The sequence below is a fragment of the Bidens hawaiensis genome, unplaced genomic scaffold (assembly GCF_021521415.1).
Source record: "Bidens hawaiensis isolate Kalapana, Puna unplaced genomic scaffold, B.hawaiensis_p1.1 tig00044273_1, whole genome shotgun sequence".
NCBI classification, from domain to species: domain Eukaryota; kingdom Viridiplantae; phylum Streptophyta; class Magnoliopsida; order Asterales; family Asteraceae; genus Bidens; species Bidens hawaiensis.
In genome coordinates, this window is record NW_027497871.1 from 129,533 (window position 1) to 144,821 (window position 15,289).

At 35.7% G+C, this 15,289-nt stretch overlaps 2 protein-coding genes across 2 annotated transcripts; one reads left to right on the top strand and one right to left on the bottom strand.

Moving 5' to 3' along the window:
* The first annotated feature begins 1,173 nt into the window (after positions 1-1,173).
* LOC143594876 (uncharacterized) lies at positions 1,174-2,962 on the top strand. Its single transcript, XM_077074075.1, has one exon. It carries the CDS (start codon positions 1,437-1,439, stop codon positions 2,796-2,798), a length of 1,362 nt encoding a protein of 453 aa, XP_076930190.1. The 5' UTR covers positions 1,174-1,436; the 3' UTR covers positions 2,799-2,962.
* Positions 2,963-7,205: 4,243 nt separating this feature from the next.
* On the bottom strand, positions 7,206-13,010 carry LOC143594878 (MADS-box transcription factor 27-like). The gene is made up of 6 exons (XM_077074076.1): positions 12,853-13,010; positions 9,128-9,189; positions 8,003-8,102; positions 7,881-7,922; positions 7,558-7,799; positions 7,206-7,472 (listed from the first exon to the last, which is right to left on the bottom strand). The coding sequence occupies exons 1-6, from the start codon at positions 12,886-12,888 to the stop codon at positions 7,457-7,459; spliced, it is 498 nt and encodes a 165-aa protein (XP_076930191.1). The 5' UTR covers positions 12,889-13,010; the 3' UTR covers positions 7,206-7,456.
* Positions 13,011-15,289: the final 2,279 nt, after the last annotated feature.

Genomic DNA, 15,289 nt, shown 5'->3' on the forward strand with positions numbered 1-15,289 from the left:
CTCCAAATTTACAAAAATCACTACATTTTCTCTCTTTATTTTATAATTCTACTTCCAACCACTTATAATCTCATCCTATAATTTACAAATTTCTCTTAAGTAATTTTAAAAAATGAATTAAAAATGCTCTTAGAAGATATCCAACGTACTTTTGTTGTATCTTTTCTTTAATACGTAATTTTGAAGAAAACGAAGTACTTTTAAATGGGTAGGTTCCAAAGCCACTTACATGAAAATACATTATATTCATATAACAATCATTACATAACTTGGACGTCAGTGTTCTATATCATAGTATGCCGAATTATCCAATAAATGGGCCCCTCTACAACTCCTTGACAACTTTCGGTAATTCATTATCATCATGAAACAACTATTTTAGAATATTGTAAAATAATGTTTTCTCCTTTTAGCACATAGGAAATGCAAACTAGGGGCCGGATATGGAAATGCAGCTCCTCCCCTTGGCATTGTTTAACGGGATAAGATCACATGATTTTAATGTACTTTTCAGTAATAAAGAAATATATTATTTTATACTTAAAAAGCGATATATGATGTAAATGTTTGAAACTTCTTCCGATCGAAGCGTTGTCATGGATCTTATACCACATGAAATGACATTGATGTTAACGCAAAAGCCAGCTGTACAACTAAATTATTATTACTACTCTAAGATTGTTTACATGTGTGGAGTTTACATGGTTTCGATCCAAGTCCTTGATCTAGGAGCGTGCACGGTTTGGTTCGGTTATTAACATTAACCCAACCAAACCGATCAGTTATTTTCGGTTAATAACCTATATCAAACTTTGCCTAAAATTTTGCTTAGAAATACATGAAATGAATGTTTAAATACATGAAATTAAGGTATAACTATATAAAATGAAGGTATAAGTATATAAAATTGAGATATTAGTACCTTAAATTGAGATATAAATGCATGAAAATGATAGTATTAAACAATTAATACATATACTACATGAAACAGAAAGAAAAAAAACTTGAACATATGAAAAAATTGAAGAGTTCGGTACGGTTCAGTTAATTTCGGTTAATTCGGTTTTCGGTTCGGTTTCGTTGGTTTTCGGTTCGGTTTCGGTTAACGATAAGGTTATTGCTCACCCCTACCTTGATCTGTACTTGGTATTTGGTAATTAAGAGGCTGTTTCCACGACTCGAAACATAACTAGTAGATCGCAAGTCGATAAACTTACCGTTCCTCCAAATTTTCACCAACCCTGAAATATTCCAAGTTGCCACATTTAGCCCCTAAACTTTGGATCCACAATACCAGCTACAATTATGTGCCAAGAAACAAACACACACCTCTCATCTTCATCCTATCAACCTCCACCTTCCTTCCTTCCTTCCTTCCCTCCTTCACTACCGTTAATCTCTCCGTACAACCACCGTCATTCCTCCGCCTGCAAAACATGGACAACAATAACAACAATTACCCCTATTCCACGTACCCAGATTCCAACACCTCCACCCCTCGTTCCCGCGAAGTCGATTCATGCGAAACCGCCTCATACGGCGAACAACAACAACAGCAACAACTGACAAACAACAACCTTAACGGCTACAAGGTAAAACTGATGTGCAGCTACGGAGGTAAGATATTACCACGTCCGCATGATAACCAGCTCACGTACATCGGCGGAGACACCAAAATACTCACCGTTGATCGGAATATTCGGTACGCATCAATCTCAACCAAACTCCATTCGCTAACAGATTCCACCGATGTATGTTTTAAATACCAATTGCCTGGAGAAGATTTGGATGCTTTGATTTCGGTTACCAACGATGAGGATTTGGAACATATGATGACGGAATATGATCGCATATACCGTACGTCTGTGAAACCAGTGAGGCTTAGACTCTTTATGTTTTCGTTATCTCCGTCGACTTACGGCGGAGATAATAAGACGGAGCAGCAATGGTTTGTGGACGCGTTGAACGCGGTGCAAATCTCTTCAGCGCAGAATCCGTCACCGGCGCAGGGGAATAACCCGGATTATTTGTTCGGGTTTGATAAGGGTAGTGCGCCGGTGGCGGTTCCGGTGCAGGTACCGGCGCCGGTGAAGGTGCAGGATGTGTCGACTGTTGTTGTCGCGCAGGCGAATGTTTCGGATGGCGCTCGCCCGGGTTCGGAATGCGGGTCCGAGGATAGTAATAGTAACAGTAATAGTAATTGTAACCGTCATGTGATGGCGGACCCTGTGGTTTCGCCAACGGTGGAGATTCGGAGGCAAATGCAAGAGTATCAAATGATGCAAATTGCTGCTAGTCATGATCAGGCGATTAATATTGATCCCAGAACTTACTACGGAGAATACTACACGCAGAAGATACACCCCGCGGCTGCGGCGGGTCAGCCGCGGTACTGGCAGGAGCAGCGGCACATGACCAGCGGAGGATACCAGATGCCGGTGGCGGGAAATGATTCTCCGGTTTATTTAATTTCGTCTTCGACTGGTGTTTATCCGTCACCGTCTCCTACTCCGGTGGCAGCTCCTGGGACTGGTCAGACGCTACGACCGGCGACTCAGGTGGGTCAAAGTCAGACTTATTATGGCATGCAGAGGGTGGTTAACCCGCCCGAGTTTTATCGGGAACAACAGGCGAAGGTGGGAACGTGTCAAGAAACGATTGGAATGGTGAGGCCGCAGGTGGAGATTGGGTACGGGCAGGTGTATTATACGACCTCACAGGGCGGCATGACTCCCGGTTATCAACCGGTGGTGGCGGTGAATCAAGAGGGGAAGATGGTTGTTAATCCTAATTCCTAATTAATAAGTTTGTTATGTTTAATTTAATTTGGTTTATTTCAATTTGGACAGCATGAATAATGATAGTCCCATAATGATATAGGTGTAAGTGCCTGTTTGTTTGTTGTTTTGAACTATGTTAGTTGTATATTAAGTACTCGTATCCTTTTTCATCAATGAATGTTGTTATCAGTTCGACGCTACAAGAGAAACGTTTACTAACGTGCCAAAATGTTTTAAAGTAAAACGTTCAGCGGTACAAATTCATATTCTTTGTCTCTATGAGTTTTGCGATAACATATTCTCGTGATTACAAAAGAAATTTTGAGAATAGTTGCTCTTAAAGAATTGTGACAAATTCAAATTCATGATTATAAAAAGGATTAATTTTATAAGAAGTGACCAAACAAAATTGTTTAATGGGTGGTCTTAGAAAGCTAACATGAATTACACGTTTTGTTGATTAGAAAAACTAAAAAACATATGGAAAGCCATGCCTTGGGAGGAGTCTTAAAAGTAACAGCTGTCCAGAAGGAGGGAGATAATAGCACCGGAGAATGAAAAAGAAGGTTTTCCATATAAAAAGATACAAAAAGCGTGTGAGTAAACGTGTCACTTGCTAAATTATATGTTCCTAACGTGTCAGTCCATTTATGATTTGCATGTTGCAACTCTAAGAGCTTCGAATATAGTACGATAGTATTTGATATATAGGAATAAGAGACAAATAAAATAAACTATTTGGTATATAGGATCAAGCATGTTTTATAACTTAAAATGTTAAAGTAATGAGATTTTAATAAAGTTGATTAATTTACCATCAACCAACCTGGCCAACTAGTAATGAAATGAGCAAGTCTATGGATTCTACGTTAAAAGTCTTCGGCCAATATTACCGAGAGGGCAGGAAAAGTTTGGTATCATTGAGAGACCGTGGAAGAAAATTACACCATGGTACAAAACTTGTAAAAGTGAAGTCAGTCCCTAGTAGGGCTGTCCAAAGTGTTCGCCGCTTGTTCGAAAATTGCTTGTTTGATTTCGGCTCGGTTTGGAAGTGAGCCGTTCGGCTCGGTTCGGTTTAAAAACAATCTATGTACGAGCAAAGCCTCGCTCGGTTTGGTTCGGCTCATTTTTGCTCGAATTAATTTTTATTTGTTAGTTTTATATATAAACTTTATGAATATATATAAAAATTTACTATTTTTTTAAAGTTTTTAAAATTTCAATCTTTTGTGTTGAATTCAAAGTTCAAATTTAAGCCATAGCTGCTCGTTTTATATATGTTTTGTTGTTAATTTTGAGTTTTATACATTTTAAAGGTGGAACTTTAGACAATTTAAAGTTGAAAGTTTTGAATTAATGATATTTAGAAGTTTTAGAAATTTAAAATTGGAAACTTTGTACGAAATTAAGCAAAACTAAGCCGAACCAAGCCGCTCGGTTTCAAACCGAACAAAGTTCAAGCATAAAGATATCGCTCGTTTCTATAAATTCAACTCGCTCGGTTCGGCTAGCTTTCAAATCAAACCAAGTATAAACATGTTCACGTTCGGTTCAGTTCTATTTGTAAACAGCCCTAGTCCCTAGTGTATAAAAACCTACTACCGAAAAAGAGTTGCTACCAAAACTGATACTACATGAGAGTTGACACCAAAGAAGAAAATCTTTCTAAGGGAAATTGTTGAGTCTAATAAATATAAAAATATAAAAACATGACGAGTCATTGTATTTGCTGAATAAGTTATATAATATTATTATGTTGTGGGGGAGGCAGGTGACCCCCACCTCCTCCTGTTAATTCCCAGATATTTTTGGAAGTCTCGCGAAGTCAGTCACCATCTCTCGCCCTCACATCTTGTCTTTTTGCTAACAATAACATGAACATTAACATGAACATGAACACCACCCACACACACCACAGGTATATGTTTTCTGTTTCCTTCTATCAAACATCATGCATCTTAAATACGATCGATATGAAATCAATTCATGTTTTTCTACTTTTGTTTTTCTGGAATTAAATTTGAACTACCAATCAGTTACAACGAATTTAATCTTCTTCTTTTCTCAAAGGTTTTGGTATTTCAGACAAACAAATTGAATGGGATACGTACATGTTGGAAATTGGATGGCTGGATTTAAGAGCTTCTAAGTTTTAACTCTAGTTGCTAAAACTTTATGACTTGCCTACTTATGTATAATCGTTGTTTTCTTCCAACAAATGACTTGAATATTGGTTAAGGTCTTACTGAATAAATAAATAAATAAATTAATTGCTTGTTAACTAGATACTGTCGTGTGTTTTTGTTTGCATTAGTGTTTAATAGGCAGAGCATAGCTCTAATCCAATTCTCTAACTTACCAGGATCGGTTTAGAGTTTAGACTTAAGACTCATGGAATGGATGTATGTCATCTCTAATTTGTTTATCATCAGTAGGCCAATTAAGAGTGTCTTTTAAACTATTGGTATTGTAGAAAGTAGGTTGTAATCTATCTATTTACTGAGTTGTGGACTTGTGGTGTTTCAACATATTATGAACATGTGGAGTTGGAATATCTCTTATCGGTTAGGTTAGTGTAGTCTTGATTGGGCTCGGTTTAATGAAGACAACGCGACACGTTTGATGGAGATCAAAAGATAGGTTTTGGGCAAGCGCCTTAATTCTTTTATTTAGGCCTATTTATCTTGTGTAACTTGTGTACTAAGTTATTAACCTTAATGTTTCTCTATGCATACTAATCTTGTACTTTGTAATTCCTCACGAGTGAGGGACATAGCAATAAAAGAGTTATCCTAGTTGCAGGCTTGCAGCCCATGGATGTAGGTCACCTTGCTTGATTGAACCATGTAAATCTTGCGTGTTCATCTTTGTTTGATTTTCTCTTACTGTTTCGATTGTGTGTCATGTGTGTTGATCTATACTCGAATCCCTAACATTGTCAAGTTAGAATTATGAGGGGTCTGTTTTTGTGAATATTTGTGTTAAACTACTCTATGGTTTTAAAGCAAGAGTATGATCTATTGATCTATAAATATAATATAAACAACTTTCATCTTTGTTTATCTATGACTTTTTGTGACACATGTTAGTAGTTTCGTTGTTCATCCTGAAATAGGTAAGACATTCCTCAAGTATGAATTAGTAAAGACCCTGCAAAATTTGAATGCATGGTATTATCATCTAAAAGAATATGTTGAAGCTTCCTGTTTCCGTGATTTGAATGATGGTGTCGTGATATACTGATATGCTCTCCTTCTAAGCAGTTATATATTTAGATTAGAATCAAGTACTTACAATATCGATTTCTATGACCAATTTTACTTGTTTCAGCGTATCAGTATAATTCCTGTTTTGAGCATTTCCATTGTATCTCAGTAGCTATCTTTTTCTTAATTAAATGCTTATATCGAACTTCGAAAAGTATTTCTTTTTGACTTTCAATAATATGCGCCGGTTACTTGTTCTTGGACAGAGGAAATTGTACTCACAGAAATAGCGTTTAGGAGTTTCTCTTTGGTCATTGGATATGCATTTGTAGTACTGTACGCCTTCATTTAAATAAGAGAGATCCAGATAAATGTGAAAAGGTACCATATCTTTCCTCACAGTCTCCATTTATCAAAAGCTTAATTATATTTGTTAGGAGTAACCATCTCAATATAAATGTGATTCAGCTTATTCATTTTATAACTAGTGCACTTATATAAAGAATAGTAATACAGCATTTGGTAAGCAAACACATGGTACTACTAGATAGAAAACATTTCTAGTGCAAATGGGTGTTCGTTCACTAATGCCTTTCACATGGGAAGTTTACATTAGTGCTTGGTCTTTAGTTCTCGGAGTGTTCATATATTAAATTTATATCCTATGCATGTAAGACAATGAATGGGTGTAAAATGCATAAGAAGATTCAATAAATCTCAATAAACAATTATTTATGTTAAAGTTTCATCTTCACTACCGACGTGTTAGAAAAATTTCGAGCAAATAAATAACAAAATGTTATAAAATGCGCTGGTTGTTCTAATGTGGCCTGATATAATGTTTTTTATTTTTAAAGATGAATAAGATGTGACAGCTTAGACCTTATTGGTTATTCTTACTTATGTGCACAATAGTGAAATGTTAGTTATGTGCTTCTTTACTCCAAGAAGAATACGCGAATGTGTTATGTTAGATAAAAGTCTTGAACCATGTATAACACTTAAATATGTCCTCTTTAAGGATTAGTAACTTGTAATAATTTACTAATTTAGATTGTTCTCACAGAACTTTAACTTCTAATTGAATTGTGGTTCTAATTCATGTTTTCTTCTAGTAACAGTAAGTGTTTTGACATTTTAATGATCACCAATGGGCTTTTGATTGATGAAGTTGCATTCGTTATAAAATTGAACAGTATGGTACACTTTGCTTCTTGTTGAAATAGTTGTGGTGTGATATGATGTTCAAACAGATAAATATATACATTTCTGTCTATGATGACAGTCGTTTCATCTCAATACTTAAATCTGAAAGGACAATATTCATGACATAAAATGTAAAACCGGACTCAAACCAGTTATTCGGCCTTCACTTTATTAACTTTGATCTAAATTGTGCATGATCCAGAACCCACTGACGAATTATAGATACATTTTAACTATATTCGCATTACTCCCGTCATCTTCTTTTCAGTGTAGCTGTAATCTGCAAAATTTTTATAAATAGTTATTGTTCATTCATGGTTGCGTGTATAGGATTAAGAAGTAGGAAAAAGTGAATCGTAAATTACCCCAAATTAGTAGACCGTAGTGACGCTTCAGTTGGTTCATGTTGGTCTGGCTGTGACAGCTGGAGGTGGATGGTGGCATGTGGATTCTCTCTTATACTTAAAGCATTTGGTAAATATACGTTTCTGTTTGTTGCGTCTGCTTCCCTCATTTCATAAACCTTTTTATACAGTTCGGTGTTTTCTTCACGAATTTGGTTTACCTTCTCACACAGTTCCACATTTTCATGGTGGATAAGACTCCCCTGAACAAGCAAATACTATTTAGTTAAAGATACTTTCTCGAGCGCTTACGTGTAATAATCGGTTATAGGTTTTGGGCTGACCTTCCGGGTTAGTTCTTCGATTTCCTCAAAAAGAAGCTTGTCCTAGCGATTCAACAATTGTTAATGAGGTAAGTTTTCCTTGTACTAATGGTTATAAAAGCATATAAGATTAGTGTTCAAACCTTTTTCATGCGGACGCTTTGCAGACTCATTTCCAGTTGGTTTTCCATGGCCTGTAGATCTTTGACAGCTAAACCAGAAAGCTCTTCACCCATCATTCTCCTGTAATTGTCAAAAATATCAAGATGTTCTTGTTAACACAGTATTGCGTACCTTCTTCTATTAGTCTTTGTAGTCATGTCAGTCGGATGGGTTACAGATTTTTGTTCACTCTTTAAACATGTTATAAATAATGAATATGTATTAAACGAAATAGAAAGAAAGGGTCGAATCAGATTTCTCGTCGCTTCTTGTGGATTTTCATAACCCAGTATCCGGTGTGGGCGTTAGAGCATTGAGAGGACCGTATGGCTGACCGGCGATTACTAGCGATTTAGGCTTCATGCAGGCCAGTTAGTTATGATTACAAAAACAACGGTATTACAATAACTATATAAATATATGAATAAACTGATTTAGGAGGTTGTGTGCATTAAAAATAGACTTTTTATGACTTTCACTTTGTTTGACCCATTCTTCTTTGAGCTATATTTTCTCATTTGACTGTTCGGTCCATTTGAGATTAAACAAAACCCAGCACCTGTATCACTAACAGGTATTTGTCTTTCTTGTAGTTAACTTAGGATTTCTGCTAGGATATGAACCGGGCCTTTTTTCGATAATGCCTTCTTCTGGGCATGACTCTTCAATACCTTGTAAATAAAAGGTGTGTGCGCTATTTGTTATGGTTGCTACTTACAATTAACTTTTCTCATTCTGCATCAATAAAGAACAGATCCATTGGGCAACCAAGTTTTCTAGTTCAATGGGCGTACCGTCTATTAATCTGTTATTGATGGTAGCATGGTGGCACATGATTTAAAAAAAACAGTATACTTTTTGGGTCTGCAAAATCTGCAGCAAATATATTTAAAAGGCTTTCTAATGAAGACCTGCCTGTAGATGATGCAATTCTTCCCAAAGAATCCAATGCAGTTGGCTAAATTGTTTGAACCGGTTGGGTGTTGTCTCTAGTACTTGGAGGTCAGTATATGATTGTATCACATTAAACTATATAGTCCGTATTGCTAGTTTTAATGCTTTGTAAAAAATGCACATATATATTCTTTATTGGATAGAAAGTTTACCTGTGATTCTCTTGCAGACTCTGTAGTTGTTGCTTTAACACTGCAGCCTCCCTCTGCCAGAACTGCATTTATAAAGTAGAGATTTTGAGGACCTTCTGTTTAATTATATCATAATTAAATGAAAATATGCAGCATATTACATTGTGTTTTACAAAATTATAAAGAGAAATTTCAATACAGCTAAGATAGTTGGTGACTGGTGACAACTTTTTGATAATGCTTGCTTCTTCTAGTTTTCTAAGTAGTCATGCATGAGACTAGATGAAGCTTTATCAAACTGCAAAATTACTGGAAGTTCATTTGGATAATTAAACAATTCATAGTGTGGATCGCTTGTATTACATATTATGAAATTTTCCTGCTTAAGAAATTATATAGCCTTGATTTTTATGCACTTAAATCATTTTATATTCGGAGAAAGTTTCTGTTTTATATTGTTCCAAAAATTCCATGTTTTTAGAGGTGGGTTCCGATCAAAAGTTTCCTATATGGTATTCAGCAAGTTGCAGCATTGCCAAACCCTAATTTAATGTTTTATGTAGTTAGTGCTTGTAGGGATTTCAGTTCACAATCTTTCATGGCAGGGTATGGCTTACCTTAATCTGTGTTTTAAAGGCAATTGGTGGAGCTGGGCGATTACGTTACGTTCTAAAGCTTAATTGTTAAAGAAAGGATCAACAAACATCAAGGTGAATGCATGGTTCGTTTAAAAAATTTGTTTCTACACACTACTAGAAAACAAGTCATTTTCCCACAAAAATTTCCTACAAATTTCCTACGACAAGTAGTTCCAACGAATTTTCAACAAAAAAATTAAGTTCCAACTTTGCTACAATATTATCTAATAAACATTATGTTAAGTCAAAATAGTTTTTGTAGGAAAGTTGTAGGAAGTTTACAACCACGTGAATTTGTAGCAATTTTGTAAGAAAAGTTGTTGGAAAATGGTTGAAAACGATTTTCAAGCATGTGTTTTTCCAATGTAACTTTTTTAACCTTTTTGTTGGAAAACTGTTAGAAACTAGATTTTCCAACAAATTTCCTACGAATTCAGTTGTAGAAAAACATCTATTTTTCTAGTAGTGACATATTTTTGGTAAGCTGTTTCCTAGCATAACTAGTTTTATTGTTCAATAGATACAACTACTTATAAAGGGTGAAGATTGCTCCCTGCTTGAGAAAGTCGATTTAATGCACTGGTCATATGAGTAGATTAATCTCCTCGTTAAGGTGGTTGTGAAAAGTGAAGGTGGGGGGTTGCTTAACTGTGGCAGCTAATTTAGTGGTCTTACTTAAGTCACTTCGTATGTACAAACATGTCAGCGGTAAGTTTCTGGTTGTGAACCAAAACATATTGTTGATTTTGTATATGCTTCTTTCCGAGTCATGCCTATAGTTCAGAGTAGAAAACATCTTTTGAAACTTTAAGAATTTTGTGAACTCTTGTAAAGTAGCTGTGATCTTAGCTTTTCTGATTCAAGTTTGACAGATCACATCATCTGGTTCTTTAACTTAAAAAATTAGGATATGTCTTAAGTCAAAGCTTCATCTGTTCCCTACTTCTCTTTACTCTTTAGCCTTGTTATTTTATCTTTTTCTATCCTTAATGCATACACTAATTAAGCGTTCTTCATGCTAGCATCTCATCTCATTGTCTAATTATGCATATGAGGAACATAATATGCTGCGAAGTTTCGCAGAGAAGTCTTGTCACGGGTACGGGGTAAGCGATATAAATATCCATCAACTGGGTTTCGTTTGAGACTCAATTTCCTTTCTTATTAATTGATATTGATCATATTGTGTTACTCATTACACAATAAGTTTAACTTTAACACCTTTCTGTTTCATGCATATCACTTTGTGCATCGAATGTGCTTGGTGACTTTGGATACTATGAGCATCTTAAGTGGAAGGTTGTGGCTCATGCATGAATTTAAGCTTTAATTTGTCATGATCTCCGTTTGTGTTTCCTTTCGTGCCTTTTTCTCGATATTTGGTTCAGCTATTCTTATCTGCAAATTATCTCCCATGAATTCCATAAAGAATCATGTGATGTCCCAGCACTATGGCTCAACGGTAAGGAGGTGGGAATCTATAGAGGATGACACAGGATCGAAAATGAGCACCAACTAGTTGCCCTAAGACGTGTTCTTTACCATCCCTCTGACCCTTCCTTGGTCATGGGACCGTTGTAGGAAGCTCCTAATGGTTGTGTCTGCGCATGATAAGGAGTCATGTGGGGTCTACTCATTTTCGATATTGTTGTATGGTCCTTCCTAGTAGCTTTTCAATGGGAACTTGGGAGTTGGGTCAATGTGGATTTGCATTTGTTGTATGATCCTATATATGTTGGTTTTGTGTTCCTACATTTTAGTATTAAAGCTTATCGAATAAGAAAAGGCAAGACTTCATTTTAATTGATGTGGCATGGAGTATAATCAGAATGGTGAAAGGAAATAAGGATAAATTGATCTAAACATTTTGCTAACTAAACATCCCCTAATTAAGGTAGGTTCCCTCTTTCATATATAATTTACTTCACCAACATCTGAAATTATACCTTCATTTGGTTGTAGGGTAGTGTATTTTTAAACCCTTTAATATGTTTACTAGCTAGCTTGTTTATAACTTTATATCATGCAAACGTTCACATCACTTCCTGTTAACTTTTAAGCTCTATCTGCATTAAAATATAATAATCTAGAAATTCTATAAGGCCTCCCCATTTTTTTGGTTGTAACTTATTGGACAGACAGGGTAATTTTGCTCCAGTGAAAGTTGAGTAAGTTTTTTTTATATCCAATGCTGCTTTAGGATTCACAAATGAGACAAAAGTAAGGGCTTAAGTTCAGAGGGATTGAATCTTTGTGATCCCTGCATTTCAAGTTTTCCTAAAACAGTTGATCACCTTCACTTCAAGGTTTATCGATCCTAGGGTGCGTTTGGTTCACGGAAATTGTAATAGAATTGAAATTTGAATTCCATCTCTTGATATACTCGGTTCGCAGAATTGGTCATTGTTGGAATTGTAATTAATTCCATCATATTCTTTCATTTGAAGGATTTTACAATCCTTCCCAAAATGTGAAGGACCATTTTGCGACCCTTGCTTCCAAAATGCGAAAATCTTGGTACCACTTCGTCCCAGTACCGATATAGTTCGGGCATCAATACGTTGTATGGATCAGACTGGTCAACGTCTGGCTCTTGGTTTATGCGTCTTGGGACGGTACGTGCTACGAGGCGGTGCTGGTACGTTTGGTGCCGATAGGTTCCAGATGTAAGTGCCAATATATTTTGATACCTATACGATCCAAGGTGGTGACGGGGTGGGTTGTTGCCGGTGGTTCAACCGATTGGTGGTGGTTGCATTGATAGATTCAAAATCCTTTCATAGATTCCAAATTATAATTTCTTGGAAAACTACGGCGAACCAAACGCACCGTTAGTCACTAAACTTCACCCTCATCAACTCATGCACACACAACCAAAATAGCCTATGGACAGTGATTATTGAATAGTTAAGGTTGGGACTTGGGGTACATATGCTATAAAGTATAAACACACACAGCTGCTTTGGTCTTAGGTGTGCACTGTCTTAATGAAAGTGATGTCTAGTGACCATTTTAGGAAAATCTTGGAAGCAAGGGTCAAACAACTAATAATTCTTAATTTGGTCAAATAATTTCTAGTTGAATCCTTGCAGGCAGTTAGTAATTTACCGGATTTATGGAATCTGTTCCTTGCCCGTAAAACATGCGGCTTCCATGTTTTTTAGCAGTCTTGGTCACTCCTGGATGTAGAGAATAGAGACAATATGACTGTAGCACTAAATTGCTTCTTTCACCTGCATCTTTATAAGAAACTGGGACTCTGTGTTCCCTGATTTCTCATTATGACATATGCTGTGTGACTGATTAACTTGAAGACTGATCTGTTAAGAAATAACGAACTATTTTTCAATGGAAAAGTTCCAGAGTCTCGCCGTTTCTTGGATGCTTTTGTGTTTCCCTTGCTGTTGAAGAAGAGCATTGTCTTTCCTAATTCAATAACATTTTTAGAAGTCTCGTATAAAATGATGAAGATATAAAAACATATGTAATAGGTACTTTTAGAGCAGTCTCTATGCAAGTCATCCATGCTGCTGAAGACATCTGCCACCTTGTGCAGTATAATTAGGCAATATTAGAAGTCAATTGTCTGTCATGAATCATTTTCAATTTGGAGGTATATCGAAGGGAGTGCGTATATTGTCTTTGATAGGATGGAAGAGACAGATCAGGCACTATGGAAACCTTAAGCAAAAGGTAAGAATACTAGTTCTAATGATATCTCAAATTCTACAACATTTATCGGTTATCCTGATACCTCCTATTGTACAGAACTAAAGCACCAAAAAAGGTGTTGCTTCCTTATGAATCGAACATCTATTATCTCTATCAACGATTTGGACAAAGAGACGTGGGATTTGTCTTGTTTTATCTTTTATGTTTTTGCTATTCCTTATTATACTCACCTGCGGGTTACTTTTGCATTGTGTTGAATTAATATGACCATCACAACACAATGCACATTCTTGATTTACCTTAGTTTAATTATTATACGATAATGTGTCTATTAGTCATGATATATAAATAAAAGCTTACGTACCCTAACATCTGAAACCGGATTTGTAAGTTGCTGTTCCTCTTTTACTTTGTGGTATCGATCAATCACCGACTTCATGCTGCACACATTTTTCTTTAGTTTATAACTGCAATTATTGTGTGTATACAAAAAGAAAAGAAAAAAGAAAGAAAGAAAATGTGATATGGGAATGAGAATAGTGATTTTTGTATCCTGAAAACATTCAGATTCATAATCTCCAACTAACAGTTTAACATCCTATATTAATATGAGACATGATTAAAGTTCTTCCGAGTGCTGGTTTCAACACTTCAAATAGCTTTTACAAGAATTGATTTAGGCTGGAAGTAGATACGTAAGGGACACAGAACTTGAGTCAATTAACACATGATATGTTAAAATAAAAAGGTCAAACTGACCCATTTTAAGTGTATTAAAAAGGGTTTCTGTTATATGAAAACGTGTACCTAAGTTGGGGAATGTTGTATTTGTTATATTTTCAAAATCCCTGATCTTATTTATGTGAGGAAAAGCTGGTGGTAGTTATGCTCTCTCATCGTAAAGGAAAGATCGGGAGTAGGGGTGTAATGTGTAAACGATCCAAGCGGTCAATGAGCCAGAGATCGGCTTGCTATAAGCTCGATTCAAGCCAAACTTAAATGAATTTAAGTTCGAGCCTGAGCTAAACTTATTCAGTTGGGAGCCTAAACTAGCATATTATGTATTAATATTTTCTTTAATACATTAAATATATTATCGGTATTGATATTAATTCTATATAAAATTGTGACTAAAAACGTTAATTAATTAATATATGAAAAAAATTATAATATAAAAATATATAAAATAATTGACAAATAATAAATGAGTTGTGTTCGAGCTCTCGTGTAAGTTACACGAGCCTGAGCTCCACTCAGCTCGTTTACACCCCTAATGGGGTTGATCAATTAAGGTTACTATAAGTTTAACACAAATTGTAACCTAAGTACAATCTCTTTATTTTCATTAAACGAATAGAGCCTTTCTAGCCAGAAGCTAGACACCCAAGTAACAAACAACAATCTAACAAAACCGAAAAATGAAAATACAAACTTATAAAGCAACCTACCAAACTTATCGTCAAAACAACCTTCACATCACAGCAAAGTACAATCTTTGGTATTCAATACATTAACTCAACAGTCCAATAATAACCCAATTACATAAGATGGGGCCAAGCCCACTGAGCTGCCCCTAGTTCCCTAGATTCATAATTCATATCCTAACAGCAAAATAAAGCAATATAAAACCACATTTGTTCAATTTACAAGTAAAAATCTTATTATTTGTTTTTTTCTTACAAAATCATTTTTAGTGTGGCACAATACACGTGAATGTAGTGCTTGACAAGTATAATTATGAGAGCTATTAAGAGATTGTGGTGAGCTACATGACTATCTTATGTGTTACATTTAGTTATGTTTGTATTATGGGGGGCCTTCACAAACGTGTGACGTGTGTGTATTTTTTATATATGGTGGATTCAAAGCCAAG